Source organism: Berghia stephanieae, chromosome 6 (assembly GCF_034508935.2).
Source record: "Berghia stephanieae isolate SIO BIC M18660-M18661 chromosome 6, UCSD_Bste_1.3, whole genome shotgun sequence".
Classification (NCBI taxonomy): domain Eukaryota; kingdom Metazoa; phylum Mollusca; class Gastropoda; order Nudibranchia; family Aeolidiidae; genus Berghia; species Berghia stephanieae.
Genome location: NC_088365.1, coordinates 41895980 through 41916093, shown reverse-complemented (window position 1 = coordinate 41916093; position 20114 = coordinate 41895980). Strand labels below are relative to the sequence as shown.

Genomic DNA, 20114 nt, shown 5'->3' with positions numbered 1-20114 from the left:
GATCAAAAATCATTAGCTCAAATGCACATGGAGAGACAAACAGCCACTTACAAGCTCCGCTATGGGCTTATCTGAACTGGAGCATGTCCGCCTGGTCAAAGTCTTGCAAAATAGCCCCTTTTCACTTAATATTGATGAATCAACTTCTAAGGGGTCAAAAAAGAGAGTTCTTAATGTTTTAGTTTGTTACTATTGTAGTCATTTGAAGAAAAGTGTTTGTGATTTATATGCTAGCATTGAAATGACAATTGTAAATGCAGAGACAGTGTTTGAGACTGTTAGGAACCAGTTTTTAAAAGATCAGATACCTTTTACAAATTTGATTTCAGTGCTTTCTGACTCAGCTGCTTATATGAGGGGCTCATTAAATGGCTTTCAGACTAGATTAAAGGAAGTTGCACCTCACATCATTGATATTGATGGAGATGTTTGTCACCATATTCACAATGCTGTGAAGAAATTCACATCAATTCTTGATAGTAAGGGGATGGCTATCAGGCTCTTGGATGATTTATTTGGTGACTTTGATTATAGTTCAGATATACGAGATGACTTAAAGGAAATTTGTAGACTGATGGAGTTGCCAGAGCACACTCCCATTCAGAGAGCTGGACATAGATGGATGTCAATTTATGATGCCTCAGTTAGATTCTTAGAGATAAAAGATGCCCTTACAATTTTTTATTCAGTTTGGCTCACTGTAGAAGAAAAGAAAGAACAACAACAAAAAATATCTGCTCTTCTTAGACATGTAAAGAAAGACTCTAAGACTAGGATAATGCTCATTTTACACAGACTTAAAAACAAAAAACTTACACCAGCAGGTAGGGAGAGAAAAAGGAGGATAGTTTGCAAACTCTTTATGAAATCAAAAGAAAGTTTATTACTAGTTAATACCATTGTCAGCATTCTTCCTCTCTTTAAGAGTTTCATTCTTACCTTTGAAAAGAAAGAGCCAATGGTGCATCGACTTTTTGATGAGGCTGTGTTAGTTTTTAAGACTTTTTTGACTTGCTTCTTGACTCATGAATATGTAAATGAGTTTAGTAGAGACATCAGCAAAATCAGCATTGATTGTGATAAGATACATCCTTTGAAAAGAATTTATGTAGGTGATGCTACTCAGAAGATTTTAATTGACATGGATAGTCAGGAAGCAAATGCATTCAGGAAAACAGTGCTGTCAGCTTTCAGAGAGACAGGGAAATATCTTAAGTTCAAGCTTCCCATTACCAATAAAAACTTAGCCCTCCTTTCAACAATTGATCCAGAATTATGTGGTCATAGCAGGGCTTCATTAGGCTTACAAGATATTTATGATTTATTGCCAACCATAGTCAAACCTGAGGATAAAGATACATTTTCTACAGCAGCTTCCACCCTCCAAAGTGATACCAAATTTATTTCATCAATAAAAGAGAAGAAATTAGATAGGTGGTGGACAGAGGTGATATCAAACCCCCAATATGAAATACTAGGTCCGGTAATAAGAGCTTGTCTTTCTATCTTCACAGGGCCTAGAGTAGAATCATCTTTCAGTGTAATGAATAAGATAATCACAGGCACAACAAACAGATTAGATGTAGGGACTTATGAAGCCATCCACAAGATTAAATACAAATTCCTTAAATGTGAAAAGAGCTGTGCAGAGTATTTCCATAGAGAAGATCCTGTACATAGTCCTGTCGATTCAGCCCTTTGCTACTACATGCAAACAGCTGGAAAGAGAATGAAGACTAAACATGAAAAGCCAGCAAAGGCAAAAGTTTCAAAAATTAAAAAAGTATCCGTCCATCAAAGAGCAGATGAAGTAAGGATAGCAATAGAGCAAAATAAGCCACTGGTCCATTATCTAAAACAGAAGAAAAAGAAATTTCAATGCCTTCTTTGAAAAGGAAATTTGTTGATACTGATGTTTGTAGTAGTAGTAGTAGTTGTGATAGTAGTAGGCCTACTTGTAGTGGTGGTAGCAGTGATAACAGTATCATAATTAAACAACCATCCAAGAAGATGAAATCAGGTGATGATCTTAGATCTTTCTTTAAAGGAAAGTAGAAATCTCCACTTCATCAATAGGTCTTAGTTTTATGCAGTATACATATTATCATAGTGATAAATTGGCTACACATGGCGGAAAACACAATAATGACAGGAAAAGCATTTTCTGCATGGGCGACACAATAAATCAAAATCTAATTGAGATTTGGTGATTATAGTTGCTGTTTTTGATAGATCAACTCTTCCTGGAGCTGTGGTAGCAAAATGGTGGCGAAATTTTGCTCCTTTATATTTTTTAAGGATTTTTTACCGAGCGAAAGTGGCATTTTGAAGACACGAAGGTTTTACTTTCGTTTTTAGAATGGATCAAATGAGGTAAGTGAATCAACAGTTTCCATTTAAGGTTAACTTTATGTTTTGTTTTTAACAAAAGTTAGATGTATTAACTACAATTTGTATGATTTAAAAATTTAAAAAATTATCTCCATCTTTGTTTATAAGTTATTTTCTGCATATTATGTAATCGCGTTATTTTCGTGTCTCCAATGGGACAAAGGAAACTTAATTTTATATATCAGGCAAGCCTTGAAATTTTTAACTACAAATTTGTTCAAGTGACTAAAATTAGGTCTAGGAAACTTGTAAAATTAACAAAACAAATAAAATTAACATTTTTAGTTGTTTTTAGAGTGAATAATCGGGTATGGGAGATTTCGTGTCTTCAATTTTCTGCCCGTGCACCAAATTTCAATATCCTATTTTATTATTAATTATGATAGAAAGTGTTTGAAAATTGATTGGAGACATTAATCTTGCTCTGACTTTGTGTTTTAAAATTTGATTTTTGGCTTGAAACTTTTGAAAAAGTTTTTTTGAGCAAAATAAAGTTTGGTGTCACCTGCGTGGGCACCATCTGCATGGGCACCAGAAATTCTGAAATATGTGAACTTGGACATTGGTGATGAATATACAGTTCATAAATGTAAACTTTGGTAACATATGCTGAATATTTCAATGTAAGTACAAATCTGAACATTTCTAGCTGTTTAAGAACACAAATTGCTAAACAATTGAATTTTGTAAACATTTAATATTAAATATATTGATTGCCTCTCTTATCTCATAATTTTTGTGTCACTACAACATTCACTCTGCTTTTAGGGAGGATGCAGCGTTGGGATCTGACCATATGATCTAAAAGCATTTTATCCAGTATGAAAATTTTGTAAAGCTACAATACAAGATACACAGGCTTGAGAGATCTTGCTCCACAACTGTGAATTTGCTAACCGATATGGATAAAATCCGTAATAGCAACTAAGTACTGGATTACATGTTGAAAGGAAAAAGTGCTGTACGACTTGCCAAAATGTTCCAGTAAAAAAATTGGTTATCAGATTTTAGACTTATTTATAAATATCTTTTTATTAGATTCATATGCTACATCATTTCACATCCTCACACTTGAACCTCTGTGGTGTAGCAAACAACAGTTATAAGTGTGAGTATTTGTTCTTAAAAACACCTTTCGTATGCGCAATTATAAGCCTTATTTTCTCAAGAGAGTAATCAAATATGTTTAAAGCAGTGGAAATCAAATATGCTTAAAGCAGTGCTTTTGTCATCAACTATGTCTTTATATATTGCTTTTACTTTTATACCAGGTACTGGAGGAGAGGGAGTTTCACCGTGCAGTTCTCCCAAGGAATAGCGGGCCAATTTATTTATGAGCATGTGCAGAGCAGAGTGTGTGATTTGTGAAAGAGGATCCTCCAGACACATATTCCTGGGTTGTTGTCACCCGTTTTGACAATACAATTGAAAACAAGGACCCATTTTTTTTTCAAAGTTGAAATGAAAGTTTAAAATACTACAAAAAATATTTTTTCGTTATTTGTCTCATGTAATTATCCCCCTTGTTGTATAATAAAGTTAGTTTCTATACAAAGTACAAAATATATTCTGTTTGTTATTTATTTTTAAAAAGTGGACCTGTGTACGTGTATTTTGAGTCATTTTTCACTTCAGATTGTTAACATTTCTTTTCATTTTGCATTTCCATGTAAATCAGGGTCACCGTTGATTGACCTACTTTTTAAAGTTACATAATCGTCTCCTGCTCATAAATTTTACAAATTCTGAATCATCATATTTCAAGCTTTAAAATGATATATGACACTTATTTGTAGATAAAAGATGAAAATTGACAAAAATGGGCCTGTCAAAGTAGATGATTTCAGATCTAGTCTGTTTTCCGCCACATACTCTACTAGTTAAAATTAGCTTTTTACAAATACATCTGTAGTTTCAATTTTTTTAAAAGGAGTGTGCGAGTTGGTTTCAGAATTTTTTTTTATTTGCCATTTACATCCCTGTAAATAGCTGGGCTGCCACATGTGTGACTAAATTGGCCAAAGAGAGAATCTATACTTGGCATTAGACGCCCATTACCTGATGTCTTGGTTTTTAATCCTAGCCTAGTGAGAGAGAGAGAAAACAAAACAATCATACATGTATCTGCAAACAGCAGAATTTCATTTTACATTGAGATGGGAAGGGGAAGGGATAACACTATGACAAGAGAGAGAGAGAGAGGTGGGCGGGGGGATAGTAAGGGGGAATGGGAAAAGATGAAAGAAACAATGGGTTGCCTGATGACGTAGATCAAAGGATTGTTACAGCGGTGTTCACGGTGTGTACTTCGTGAAATTTTAACCCTTTACAGTGACACAGATTTTTTTTCTCCAGATTGCTTATGCAGAATAAATCGTTTCCACCAAGAGAGCAGTAGTAAAAGTATATTTCGACTCGGGCCTTCAATTAAACTATAAATCGCAAAGCTTGTCTTTTAATGATAAAATTAAGACTAAGATCTGGAGTTTGGGGAGTGTAAGATGGAATCTCGCCATTAATGGTTAAAATTGTTTTGATTAAAAAAAACCAACTCACACACACACACACGAGCGCGCGCGGTCACGACAGCGAGGACTATCACTGACAGAATGTTGCAACGGTAAACCGGTTTACGTGTACATAGATCCTGAGGCTAGATGCCCCATTACCGTGTACGTAGGCACTCCCAAAAAAAATAAAAGAAAGAAAGAGACACACACACACATACTCACACACACATACTCACACACACACACACACAGTCTCGCATCCTCTACGAACTAATTTTGCGCACCAATTTTTACTGCACTTATGCACCAAATTGCATACCTATCTAGGGACACTTTTTTCTGTATCTTTTTCTCAATAAACTTTTTTAAAAACCTTTGTTTTGTGCGGCAGGCGGCAGGCACCACCCATTGGACAGACGAAAAACACACACGATTTAGCGAGGAATGAATCATGAAAATATTTAGGATATAATTTCAAACACAACTTTTGAAATTCATCAAGGATTGTCTAGTACCGAATGTTTTTTGATAGAAGACAAATGTATCTTCAAATCTAAACTGCTTTTGACGGTAAGCGGTAAGTTTTTTATTTATTTTTCTGTCCAAACGAATGATTTGTCCTGGTATAGAAGCTAAGTATTGGTAACACCGGCTCACCTCTCTAGTTAGCTCCATTTCCATTGCCATTTGCCGTCCACCATACATTTAAAAAGAAAAAAGACAAGTTAATGATGCCTACCGTCAAAAGCAGTTTAAATTTGAAGATGCATATATTTTCTATGTAAAAATAAAAACATTCGCCAGCTCCTAGTTTAAAATATCTTGGATACATAAATTAACTTCAGATGGCAGATGTGGCACAGAATTAAAACGAAGAATTGTAATAATAATAAGTAATAGCCAAAGATAGTTTTAATAAAATGAGTCTAATTTTCAATAACCACAATATCTCAATGACAACAAAACAGAGTTTTGAAGGCCTATGTATGGTCAGTATTAGTATTATTATATATATGGCTGTGAAAGCTGGACAATTACAGAAAACATTAGAAAGAACCTGGAGGCAGCAGAAATGTGGTTTCTTAGAAGGATGTTAAGAATCTCATGGACAGAGAAGAAAACTAATGAAGAAGTATTTGAGCAAGCTGAAACTAAAAGGTTATTAATTCGTATTATAGGTTAAAAAGAAAAGATAAATGCAATTTTTAGGGCACCTAAATCGACATAAATGTATTGAACATCTTGCTCTCACAGGAAAGATAGAAGGCAAAAAGAGTAAAGGTAGACCAAGAAAAACGTATTTGAATAGTTTGAACAGCTGGGTGATGTTGTGAATAGATTTTTACGTCTCATTCACGATGAGAAAATAAAATAAATAAATAATATGCACGAGGCATGTATCTCCACCGAAGTGGGTAGAACGCGATTTGCTAAGTACACATACCTAGATTTTGGTCATCCTGTTAGGAAACGTTTAGTATAGATTCAAATTGTCAAAAGAGACCGAGTAAGCGGTGACTGTCGCTTATATACCCTGACCAACAGATTATGACGTCACAATGACAAACGGAACATCATGACAACAACTCACAACAGCCTCGATCGAGATAGAACACACCAACACACAAACACATAACATAAAAAGGCATATTGTACTACAGTGACAAAGAAAGTTTTCTGAGGTTATCTGATCAGAGAGATGAATGGCGTACCATGTTCACCGATGTCTGGCACAGACTTGTTACTTGAAGAAAGTTATCAGTCATTCATTTAGATAGAAAAAGAAAAAAAACTTAACGTCTACCGTCAAAAGCAGTTTTGATTTGAATATGCATGTGTTCTATTATTTTAAAAAAACATTCGGTACTAGTACTAGACAATCCTTGATGAGTTTCAGAAATTATGTTTGAAATTATTTCGTAAATTTTCATGATTGATCTCTGCTCACTTTAATATGATGCTAGAACAGTTCAGATATTTTGAGAAATAATGCAAAAGCCTACCTCAATTTCAAAAACTTTCTTTGCAACTTTTTGATTCTTCATATTACATTACAGTCTACTACTACCTCCAGAACCACATCATTACCACTACCACTACTACAGACTACATCATCATCACTAGCACTACTACTACAACCATCACTACCACCACTATTACAACCACCACAACATCATCACAACCACTACTGCTGCAACCACCACCACCACATCATCATCACTACCTCTACTACGACAAACACCAACACCACATCATCACTACCACTACTACTACACCACCACCACATCATCATCACTAACCACTACCACCACCACCACCACACATAATCATCATCACTACTGCTACTACTACAAGTACTACTACATCATCATCACTACCACTACTACTACAACCAGCACATCATCATTACCGCTTCTACTACAACTACCACCAACACATTATCTTCACTACCACTACTACTACAACCACCACCATCACCACACATCACTACCACTACTATTGCTACAACCATTTCTACTACAACCACCACCACATCATCATCACTACTACTACTACAACCACCAACACCACATCATCCTCGCTACCACCGGTACCACAATCCAGTGATGCCAAAACTCCGGTTTCACCGGAAAAAGCTCCGGTCTGGAGCAAAATATTCCGGGCTCCGGGCAACATTCGTCAAATTCCGGTGATGTCAATTTGTTCCAAGGATACCCCCCCCCCCCTTCCAACTACCACATCATCATCATTGCCACTAGTATTACAACCATCATCACTACCACTACTACTGCAACCACCACGTCATCATCATTACTGCCACTACTACTACAACCACCACCACCACATCATCATCATCACCACCACTACCACAACTATCATCACCATTACAATCATCACCACCACATCGTCATCACGACCACTACTACTACAACCACCATCATCACTACTACTACACCACCACTGCCACATCATCATCACTACCACTACTAACACCACCACCACATCATCATCACTATCACTACTACTACAACCATCAGCATCACATCATCACTAACACTACTACTACAACCACAACTACCACATCATCATCACGACCTCTACTACTACAACCATCACCACATCATCATCATTACCACTACTACTACAACCACCACCATCACATCATTACTACCACTAATACTACAACCACCACATCCACATCATCACTACCACTACTACTGCAACCACCACCACCACATCATCACTACCACTACTACTACAATACCACCACCGCCGCCACCACATCATCATCACTACCACTACTACTACAACCACCACTACAACATCATCATCACGACCTCTACTACTACAACCATCACACATCATCATCACTACCACTACTACTACAACCACCACCACCACTACTACTACTACAACCACCACCACCACATCATCATTACCACTACAACTACAACCACCACCATCACATCATTACTGCTACTATGCAACCATCATCACTACCACTACTACTGCAATCACCACCACCACCGTATCTTCATCACTGCAACTACCACTACTACTACAACCACCACCACCACATCATCACTACCACTACTGCTATAATACCACCACCACAACATCATCATTACCACTACTACTACAACCACCACCACCACATCATCATCACTACCACTTCTACAACCACCACCACATCATCACTACCACTACTACTATAACCACCACAATCACATTGTCATCACTACTACTACTACAACCACCACTGCAACATCATCATCACTACCATTTGTACTACAACCACCATCACCACCACATCATCATCACTCCACCACTTCTACAACCACCACCACATCATCATCACTACCACCACTTCTACAACCACCACCACCACATCATCACTACCACTACTACTATAACCACCACAATCACATCGGCATCACTACTACTACTACTATTACAACCACACCGCCACTACCACATCATCATCATCACAACTACTACTACTACTACTACTACTACTACTACTACTACTACTACTACTGGGAAATTCCACGGGTAACGGACTGACAAATCAGACCAAAAATGCATACATTTCATGCTCTGAAATCTAATGTATTTATTGTATGGTGCTAATATTTCCAATGGACATATATCATGTCCGCCCTTATCATATATCAAAAGGATAAAGATGAATCTTTATCAACTTGAATTTTTTTGACATTATAATGTCGGTATCGGACTGACATCAGAAACTCCATCTTTTTCAATTTTATATGCAGATGGATCAAACCTTCTGAAGTTAAACCTTCCAGTAACAAATAAGTTCTTTTATAGTGACCACGAGATGTTGTTCTACAACCCACTAGCAATATTTAAAAGATTGTCCAAAATTTGAATCTGCAGTCTTTGAAAAAGTGTCGGTAATGGACTGACAAATGGATGGTAACGGACTGACACCTCTGAATTTTATTACTCAGAATAACGATTACTACATAAAATCCAGAGCAAAGAGCAAATTATGTAATTATGAGCAACACTGAATACCCAGTGTGATTGATCAAACCAATACTCTTCCTTATATGGATGTCAAGCTACATTGGGCATGATAAGTAACTCGATGGGTGACATCTGATTACCTCAATCCCAACTTTGCTTTTGAAAAAATTAAATAATGAAATAATGATTCGTGGAGTTGAAATCTGTTCTGTCAAAGTCAAACAGGAACTTTATTTCAACTATGAAATTAAATTATCAACAACAACAAAAAATGTAGATAAGAAAGGTCTTTAAAACTGGGGAAGGTTTAACATTCTTTTGGTACTTATTTTTGAAGCTTAATTTTTATTCTGCATTTCATCTTGATTCCTCAAGCTTAGTAATTGTCAATAGGCTGTGACCGTCACGGCTCACTGCAAACTGGTCGATAGTATTGGCAGTCAATCTCTTCCTCATCTGCACTTGACCAGAAAGCCAGTTATAAGATCTGAGAAATATCTTTAATATTGAGAAAATATTCTTTTCGTTCTTCAAATAGGGTATACCCTTACATAAAGCTATAATAATAATAAGCATCCTGTACAAATATGCACGAAATATCCTTATATTCATAATCCTGAATGATTTTCCAACAAATTGGTACCAAATTTTAATATGTTCTTAAGAATTTGTAAAACACCCCTTCGATTGACATTTTCATGGAATTTCCCTACTACTACTATTACTACAACCACTACAACATCATCATCACTACCACTACTAATACAACCACCAGCACATCATCATCGCGACCAGTACTACTACAACCACCACCACCACATCATCACTACCACTACAACCACCACCACATCATCATTACCACTACTACTACTACAACTACCACCACATCATCACTACCACTACTACTACTACAACCACCACTACCACATCATCATCACTACCATTTGTACTACAACCACCATCACCACCACTACTACAATCACCACCACATCATTATCATCACGACCACAACTACTACAACCACTATACCACCACCACATCATCATCACTACCACTACTACTTCAACCACCACCACCATCTCATCATCACTACCACTAACAACAACCACTATCACATCTTCATCATCACTACCATTATTCCTACAACCACCAACACCACATCATCCTCACTACCACCAGTACTACAATCTCTACCATTAGGTTTTTGGCGCTTTACTTCATTTGAAATAAGGAAACTTTGGTATTGTATTTGGCAATGTGTATATATATATCATAATATAATTCTTATCAGTTATCTATTTAGAACTATACAATATGTAAACACAAGTCCATTCCAATTCCTTTTTCTTGTGTGCGGAAATTTGAAATTCCTACGAGTGGTGTCTGAAACTCTTGTGAGCCAAATTTAAAGTTGGCGTCTCTGCACAATCACTATCATTAGGTTTTGGGGCTTTATTTCATTTGAAATAAAGAAACTTTGGGATTGTATTTGGCATTGTGTTGATCATAATATAATTCTAATCAGTTATCTATTTAGAACTATACAATATGTAAACACAATGCCAAATACCATCCCAATTCCCTGATTGGGGTTCCTTGCCTCCCATTCGTGGGCAGGGACGCACTTACTGTGTCTTCTATCCCCCTATATGTGTTTTCCAACATGCTTTCTGTCTTTGTCTTGGAATGAGATTACTTGGTTTGGTCCAGGCCCTGGTCGGATACCCTAGCTGGGAGGGAAACAGTCAAATTTATAGTTAGAGTTTTGGGAGATAATATTTTTTGTCTTGTAAATCATCTCTCTGAATGCACTGTATTGTTTTGTTTACATATTATATTTGATTTGCAAACATTTGAGTGTATCCCTCTTAGTTGGGACCTGTGCTTGTGTCTGGATGAGGCTCAGGTGATCTCATACTAAGTACTTTGATAGTGTGATATTGAATCTACATCTGTTTCATATTTGAACCAATTCCCCTTTGTCTTACCTTTTCTCGGGTGCTTTAATTGTAATTCTAGAACTTTTTACTTTCCCATTTTCTTCCTTTTTACTGGCACTGATATTACCTTAATGTGTTGCAAGTGCCTTAAAACCCTTAAAAACAATCGTCCCAAGTCCCTTTTTGTGTGTTCGGAAATTCCTCTATCGGCAATGAAATTCCTATGAGTGGTGTCTGAAATTCCTGTGAGCCATATTTAAAGTTGGCATCTCTGGTTATTTGTTGTGTTTACATATCACAGAGTCCTATATATGTAGGATTTTGTTTGCGGAAATTATTGTTTATGTGTTAAATTCTTGTGAGCTAAATTCCACAGCCTCTTTGGAAATAAGTCATAATAGTGTTAACTGGCAGGAAGAGTCACTGAGAAAAATTACTAAATAATTAAAATTGCCTCTTCAAAACAGATGCACTAATGAGTGCCAGCATCAGTTACTTTGATTAGTTTATTTATTTTATATGCTCATTTTTTGTACATGTTTGGTCTTTGTGCATGGTCAAATTAATTGTCCCTGGGTGGGGTTCCTGGCCTCCCATAGTGGGTAGTGTGGCACTTACTGTGTCTTCTGTCCACTGATTTATATCGATTTTCCAATTTGCTCTCTATCTTTGTCTTGGAATGAGATTACTTGGTTTTGTCCTGGCCCTGGCAGTCAAATGTATAGTTTTTGTTTTGGGAGATGATGTTTTTTCCCTCTTAAATCATCTCTCTGTTATGTATTGTTATATTTGTTCTTTTGAATGTGTTATGTAAACATTTGAGTGTATTCCTCGTAGTTGGATCCTGTGCTGGTGTCCGGATGGGACTTTTAGGTGATCTCAAACTTAGTACATTGATGGTATGCTCTTGAAATCTTCATCTGATCCCTATTTATTCCCAGTTCCCCTTTGCATACTTTTTCTTGGGTGCTTCAATTGTAATTCTCGAATTTGTCTATCCCATTTTCTTCCTTTTTACTGGCGCTGATATAACCTTAATGTGTTGCAATAAACAAAACAATTCTTTTGTTACAGCACATTGTAATTATAACCGATATTATTTTATTTTGATAGATTGAAAATATCCAGCGTGTTATCAAGGTGACACGCAAGAAATTGGAGGCTATGAATGAAGAGTTTGGCAAGCATCAACATCCACCTTCCATTTATGTACAGGTAAATTGATTTCAGATGGATTGAATTTTATATTTACGTCGTTAATTGTCTTTTCATGACTCTCTTTCCCAATCATTAGTTATGTACATACTTGCTGATAAGGAATAAATTGTGTATATTGTTGAGAAATTTTGTCTATAATACATAAATATGAAAACATTTTTTGATATGCAGTCACGTCTTTCACTCTAATCCAAACAGATCACCAGAGGATGAATTTTTTCCTCTTTATTTTTACACCTCTCTCTCCCCTCAGATAAAAATTACGATTCAAATAATTCACACATTGACAAAATTATGAAATCAGTATAGAGTCCTATTGTTGTTTGCTGCAATGGTATACTTAAATTGCAGTCTTGAGGTCAAAACTACCTCATATCATCCAATATCAATTGTCAAACAAGCAGCAATCACAAGCTTTTTTCCTCTTTGTCCAAAGCCTACAGTGTAGTGCAGAATTTGAGTCGTCATGGATGAAAAATGTACTAGACTGGTAGTTCACTCACTTGTAACTCGCAGAATCATGGTACAGTGACTAATGCCGGAATGTCCAATAGCTAGGAAGCAGAAAGAAAACAACAGCCTATCTGAAGGCAGGGATGTTCTCACGGGGCACTGGTTTAGCAATCTTCTGGCCATCATTTTTTTTGTTGTTGTTGTTGCTAGAGGCTTTATTTGTGTGTGTGTGTGTGTGTGGTTTTTTTTTTTTTTTGCTCTTTTTTAAATGGTATTATTAGTTGTTTAGGGGGGTGGGAGAGCGACACTAAAGGGTCATTTTTTATTTTTTATTTGATGAAATATCCTAAACTTCTATGCAGAGTCATAATGTATATGTTTAGGAAGGACGATTGCATACAACTTTTTTCAAAAAGAGTTTCCCGTTGCTATGGAAATGATACCATATTGGAAAATAAACAGCAAACCTTAAGAAGCATAAGGCCGATTGCCATAATATTTTGGCCACAGGTAGACAAAAGCAAAACAAAGAGACTCTAAAAGCCCGATTTTGTATTTTTTGAATTAGAAACTTAGAAAATTAAGGTAAAATTTATTGTTCGGTTATTCCCCATGGAAAAGGTTCCATGATTACAAATTACTCATAAAATTTTTTTTTTTTTTTTAATCCAGCTTCTAGAGGACATGCGTATTTGTATAACTCATTTATAGAAGGCTAAGAAGATTAGTTGAAAATTGAGGGAGGAGTTAGGTTTTTAGTGAGGAAAATTGTAGTTTTGAGAAAAACACAATTAAAAGTCAACGTAAACTAGTGTAGGGAAAAAAATATCAAAGTGATTGGTTGTTGATATATTTTTGTCTTTACTTAGTTATAAGACTATTTGATACTCTTTCACGAAATCAGTCATTCCTTTCCACTGAAACTAAAAATGGGCATGGGTTTAACCATACCATCTGGGTGGGGTTCCTGACCTCCCATAGTGGGCAGGGGGGTACATACCGTGTCTTCTATCCCCTATATCTGTTATATCCAACATGCTTTCTGTCTTTGTCTTGGAATGAGATTACTTGGTTTTGTCCTGGTCCTGGCCAGATGCCCTGGCTGAGAGGGAAACAGTTGAATGTATAGTTAGTTTTGGGAGATGATATTTTTTTCATTGTAAATCATCTCTCTGTTATGCACTGTATTATGCTTTCTTTATAATATATATGATTTGTAAAACATTTGAGTGTGTTCCTCTTAGCGGGGACCTGTGCTTGTGTCTGGATGAGACTTTTAGTGATCTCAAACTAAGTACTTTGATAGAGTGCTTTTGGAATCTACACCTGTTTCTTATTTGAACCAATTCCCCTTTGTCTTCCCTTTTCTTGGATGCTTTATTGTAATTCTAGAATTTTTTACTATCCCATTTTCTTCCTTTTTACTGGCGCTGATATGACCTTAATGTGTTGCAAGCGCCGTAAAACCCTTAAAAGCATAAAAAAGCAACCATACCATGGGTCACAAAATACATTATTTTGAGTAGAAAAAACTAAAGCTCCCATAGTGGGGGGGGGGGGGGGGGACATACTGTGTCTTCTATCCCCTTATATCTGTTTTCCAACATGCTTTCTGTCAAAGGTCTTGGAATGAGATTACTTGGTTTTGTCCTAGCTGGGAGGGAAACAGTCAACTGCATAGTGATTGTTTTGGGAGATGATATTTTTTTTCCTTGTAAATAATCTCTCTGTTATGTATTATTATATTTGTTATTTTGAATTTATAATGTAAGCATTTGAGTGTCTTCCTCTTTGTTGGATTTTATGCATGTGTCCGGATGAGACTTATAGGTGGTCTCAAACTAAGTACTTTGATAGTGTGCTCTTGGAATCTACATCTGATCCCTATTTGTTCCCAGTTCCCCTGTCTTACTTTTTCTTGGGTGCTTTATTTGTAATTCTAGAACTTTTTACTATCCCATTTTCTTCCTTTTTACTGGTGCTGATATAACCTCAATGTGTTGCAAGTGCCTTTAAACCCTTAAAAACAAAACAAAAAACTGAAGATGAAGTTCTCCCGCTAATTTTTATGCAGACAAATGGTCACGTGACAACATCCCACCAGAATCTAATTTTAGCGAGCAGGGTCAAATTTCATAATTTTTAAATGTTACTCCTCCCTTAAGGGCAACAGTTAAAAATGAGTCAGATGGATATTTATCCTTTTGTTTTTATGAGATGAATAAATTATTTTGACAGTAAATCAGTGAAGTGAAATAATTTTTATTTATTCAATATTTTAAAATTCATTGATTTTTGAAAATTTTATTTTGACTGCCAAGCTTGTCTTTATAGCATGTATTTGGGCGAAATCCATGAGTAATTATTCCGTCTCATCATGCAAAACATACATTAAGCCATTGGGCATATAAGCAATCACCAATGTATTATTTAATCATGGATTATGTCAACAATCTTGTTGTACATGGTGCTCCATTTTCAAATATTCATTTGAATTGGATCTTGGCAATAGCAACAGAACGATATCATCATGCAAGAATGTCATGTGACTTTATATCTTCATTATTATGGTTAAATCTTACACACTTTTTATTTCATTTGCCTTCTGAGTTTGTTCTTAGTTGTCAGTGTGTGACAGGCTCAAGTTTGTGACTGATCTAAAATTCCCGATTTGGCATTTTGAAAAGTTGGCCGGTTTGGAGAACTCAAAATTCTTGTGACCCCTTTATGGTGTGACAGATGATTTGCTTGAATTGTTTAGTTACCAGCACAATCTTTTCCATTTCAATTTTTATGAATTTTATTTGAAACAGGAATATGAGGAGCTCGCCAACAAAATCCATGAGTACCAGCTGAGGGAACAGAAACTCCAAGAGGAGATGAGCATGGGTGGAGCCTCCCCACCGCCTTCCCCTCCGTATGATAAAACACACCAGACAGGGGAGAGCAGCCTCTTGTCCCCTGGCCCCCCACTTACCCCAAACAATAGTCACAGCAATCTGCAGGGTATGTTACCACAAGGGCAGCAGTCCCCGCAGATGGCCAGATCTACAGCTGCACACATTAAGGCTCATCTACCCAATAATATGGTTTCCACTGTGAGTATCTGTAGTAGGTGTATTTTGTGTAACTTTCCTGATATTAAAAACGATGAGTATTAAAGAATAGGCTGAGTCTGTTTTCCCAAGTATGCATAATGGAAATGGTCAGTATCTTATTGATTTTTGTTGTGAACATAAATTATTCTGATAAGATTATCGATACTTACAATCAGATAGACTTTATTATAATTTAGGACCATGACAAGTGTATTCTCAATGATTCACGAACATATGCAGGAACAAAAACATCTACAGACCTTAGACTCTAATTTCCAAGTTCAGGCCAACAGAAAATGGATTTACAGATCACTTCAAAATTGGAGAGTTACGTCAAAATATTCGAATGGCAATTTTGCAATGCGTAATGCAGTATTTCTATTTAAAAATCCTCAATTTGATGTTCTTCAATATGTTTTCCTGAATATTTGTGAACATAAATTTCAATATATTTGTTTCATTTGTGTGAAATTTGAGACTTGCATCATTTATGGTTACAGGCTTCTAAACTTTTCCATATTTTTTTTCTCGCACCAGATATATACTTAATTAAGCACTGAGTAGTGACATAGAAAGATCATTGTCAACATAAATCAAATTACTAAATCAGAACAACTTATTGACAGTATCAGTGAGTCATTCAACATGTTGGAATAATACTAAAGTGAACTGAGATTGCTGACCGTCGAATTTGCAATTTGTTTCAGGTGGTCGCTGTTCCAGGGACTGCTTTAAAGGATGGTTTGGCAAAGGCAATGAAGCGACGACAGTTAGACCCAGAGGAATGTCAGGTTTACAGACATGGAACCAGGTGGGGTTTTGTTTTTTTTTTGTTTGTTTTAGTTTGGTAGACTTATATGGATATGTATACATTACCTTCATTTTAGATTCATGAAACCAAAAATCTGGATCTATGAATTTTATTTGTCCCAAGCCTGATCAATCATTAACTAGACCTGTAAATTCTCAGTCAATTAATTGAAATCAGTCAATTTGTCAAATTCAAATATTTAAAAAAAAGGAAAGAAAGAAATAGAAAAAGAAAGCATTCACAAATCGTAGTCGAATGACCGTAAAGTAATTAGGAGTGTTCCACAGCGCTACGCATAGCTCACGGGGACCGTTTATATTAACGATGTATATATTGCCAAGACTAAGCGATGCTTTTTATAAAAGGCGTGTCTGAACACTTCCCTGGGTATTTTCACACAGCCTTCGTTAAATTATTTTTTTACTTTCCAAACCCGTCGTGATCCCAACTGTAGCCAATTTTAACTGAGCCACCGAGCGATATATTTCACTGTTTCATCTAAGCCAAAATTGACCACATTTACCTTGCGAGTCTCAAAAGTATGATAAAGTAAATTGCGAATGCCGGAAGTCCGTTATGTAGACACCTTCAAATCGAAAGTTAGGATAGATTGCTACAAGCACATTTCGATTGCCTCACATTGTAAACAAACGGGTTGACCGTTTCTTCACTGATTGAGTACCTGATTATAAGGAACAATGGTAAGTAGCCTAATTAATTCTCGTGCAAATCAGGACGTTTTCTGCCATTGTTTTGCTCAAGCCCAAGCGAGCTTGCTGTTTTGTGGCGATTTACCTTCATTTCGATTCTTTGAATTTTTCCGCTACGCCTGCCGAAGTTTCTTCTTGATAATTCACTTCTACTTAATAATTCAGTGTATTGGCCAGAAGTCATATTTATTTAATTTTTTTTTCTGTCATTTAATGATTGAAAATCAAGTTTGCTCATTGCTACATTATTCTAATGTTCTCACAATGCCTGAGCTGTTCGTGGATCGCAATTCAGACTTGTCGAGCATCGATAAAGATGTGAGGAATAAATTCAATTGGTCATGGCTAGAAGTTAAAGATGATAATGGTGATTATTTTTCTGACTATGTCAAAAAAATTCCAGAAGCAGGAATATGACTTTGATGAAGTCATCTTTACCTATATTATAGTATGAATGACATGCTTATTTAGCATTCCTTCTTCGTCAAATTATGGCAGTCATACTTCCAGTAAGAAATAACACCCACTATTTTAATGTATTGTATATATCACTCTCCTCTCCAATGATGCCCTTATTTTTTAAAAAATAATTGAAGAGTTTCAGTCAATTTTTATAGAGCTCATTTACAGGTCTAATTAACTTATTTCTCTAGTTTCTAAAACAATAAATCTATTTTATATCTCTGCCTTTTTTCTGGTGCATATTTATTTTATATTTAGGGTAAGGTGCTTCAATTTGGACATCTTACTGTATTCACTGTCTATTTCAATGCCTAGATATAATAAGTATTATGACATGGAGCTGGGTTCAGATTTAACACAGCCAGAAATATTCATCATAAATTTAACTCAATCTCTTTCTTTGTGTACGAGTTTCTCGCATCATTTTTTTCACTAATCAAGGCATCTTACATTTGACCTAGCAATATTAAGCAGCATCATTTACAATATAAATCCGGACAATTAAAAAGGTTTTTCTCATTTTGTTCATAATTGTGTCACGGCACCGAACAAATGAACATTTAGGTGAAAATCTAAAAGACATTCAACCTCCACCCTCGACAACTATCTGACCTCATTGTGCTACCTGTACGTACACTTTTGACTGACCATTTTTTTTTCCAACGAGATACCAATTTTATTTGTGTCTTTAATCAAGCACGCTTTAAGATTATGTTATGTTAAAGATTTGTTTTAGATAAAATCATGTTTTTATGATTCCAAACACATAACAATTATTTTAGATGTTTATTGTTAAACCGTAGACAAGTTTAGACATACAATTGTAAGAAGACCATAAAAGGTTAGGTTTTGTTAATTGAAGTATTTAAATAATATCACCGTACACCAGATATGTTTTTGGCTTAAAAGAAAAACAAGAGAATGCAGATTATAGTGGAATTAATTTAAATGAACAGTTAAGTCACCAAAGCCAAGTTACATGCTTGTAATATTGAATAATATCCATTCATCACAAACCTACCAGTGCAAGTAGGCTAAGTATAGCGGAGTATTGTTATCTCATTTCAAAAATAAATGGTTATTGAATCCGAAATAGTTTGTTAAGAGAGTTGCTTTTTAATACTCTTAACACAGTGCAAAGTATAGTGACATGACTGACTGTTGGGCCAGATCGTCACCGGTAATGCATATATAGTATAGAAAGACATCAAAAGGACAACGAGTGGAAATATCTATGTTGAATTAAACTATTATTAGTTTTGATAAAGACAGAGCACTAAGCTTACAATTATAAGTCCAATATTTATTGCGGGTGCAGTAAAGTTTATATAAACTACATACATACATACCACTGTCCTATCTAAAGATTAGTAAGCAATAGTTGGCGTCCTCTAAAGGATAGAAAACACATGATAAATATTGGCTTTAGGATATTTATGGTTTAAACAGACTAATATGGATTACACGCAACAATATAAAGACATAATTCAAATTATCAACTTTGTCAGTAACATAACATTCTTTCATTTTAAAGGGTTTTAGCCTAGGACTTCATATAGAGGACAGAACCCCGCCCTCTTACTCAATCCTACGGGGACGTTCGTTTTTTTCCTATATAACAGTACCCCTGTCGTCAGGCTTTAATGATATGCAGATGTCGGTGACAATCAAAGGCATTCCTTTCTCGTCTTTCCCCCAGCCTTTTCCCCGTCGGGTGGGGAAGTGATGTCACTTTTACGTCATCAAAGAAATTCCTTAACTGACCGGCTCAAGAGTAAGACGACCGTTCTCCCGACAATACTGTCTTTAAAGTAATGGCTACAGTTAAGATACTGCTATGTACTACGAAGGTAGTATTTCCCACACAAAAACAGTCAAATTTCACACATATCTTCAAGTTGCAGCATGAAACGGAAAGGCAACGAGTAGAATACTGCTATTTTACTAGGAAGAAGTGTCAAGACGTTAAGTCATATTTTGTGTGTGAGTAGTGCTGCCAGATGGCCATGCGTATGATCAAAATTGAC

At 35.9% G+C, this 20114-nt stretch overlaps 1 protein-coding gene across 2 annotated transcripts in view; it reads left to right on the top strand.

The window, feature by feature from the left end:
- LOC144975042 (serine/threonine-protein kinase A-Raf-like) overlaps nucleotides 1-20114 on the top strand; it is a 65735-nt gene that overhangs the window by 7732 nt on the left and 37889 nt on the right. For both annotated transcript variants that reach the window (XM_078918717.1, XM_078918716.1), the window contains exons 2-4: nucleotides 12449-12550; nucleotides 15820-16104; nucleotides 16812-16915. In XM_078918717.1, coding sequence (XP_078774843.1) covers nucleotides 12449-12550; nucleotides 15820-16104; nucleotides 16812-16915 — 491 coding nt within the window. The remainder of the gene's footprint in view (nucleotides 1-12448; nucleotides 12551-15819; nucleotides 16105-16811; nucleotides 16916-20114) is intronic.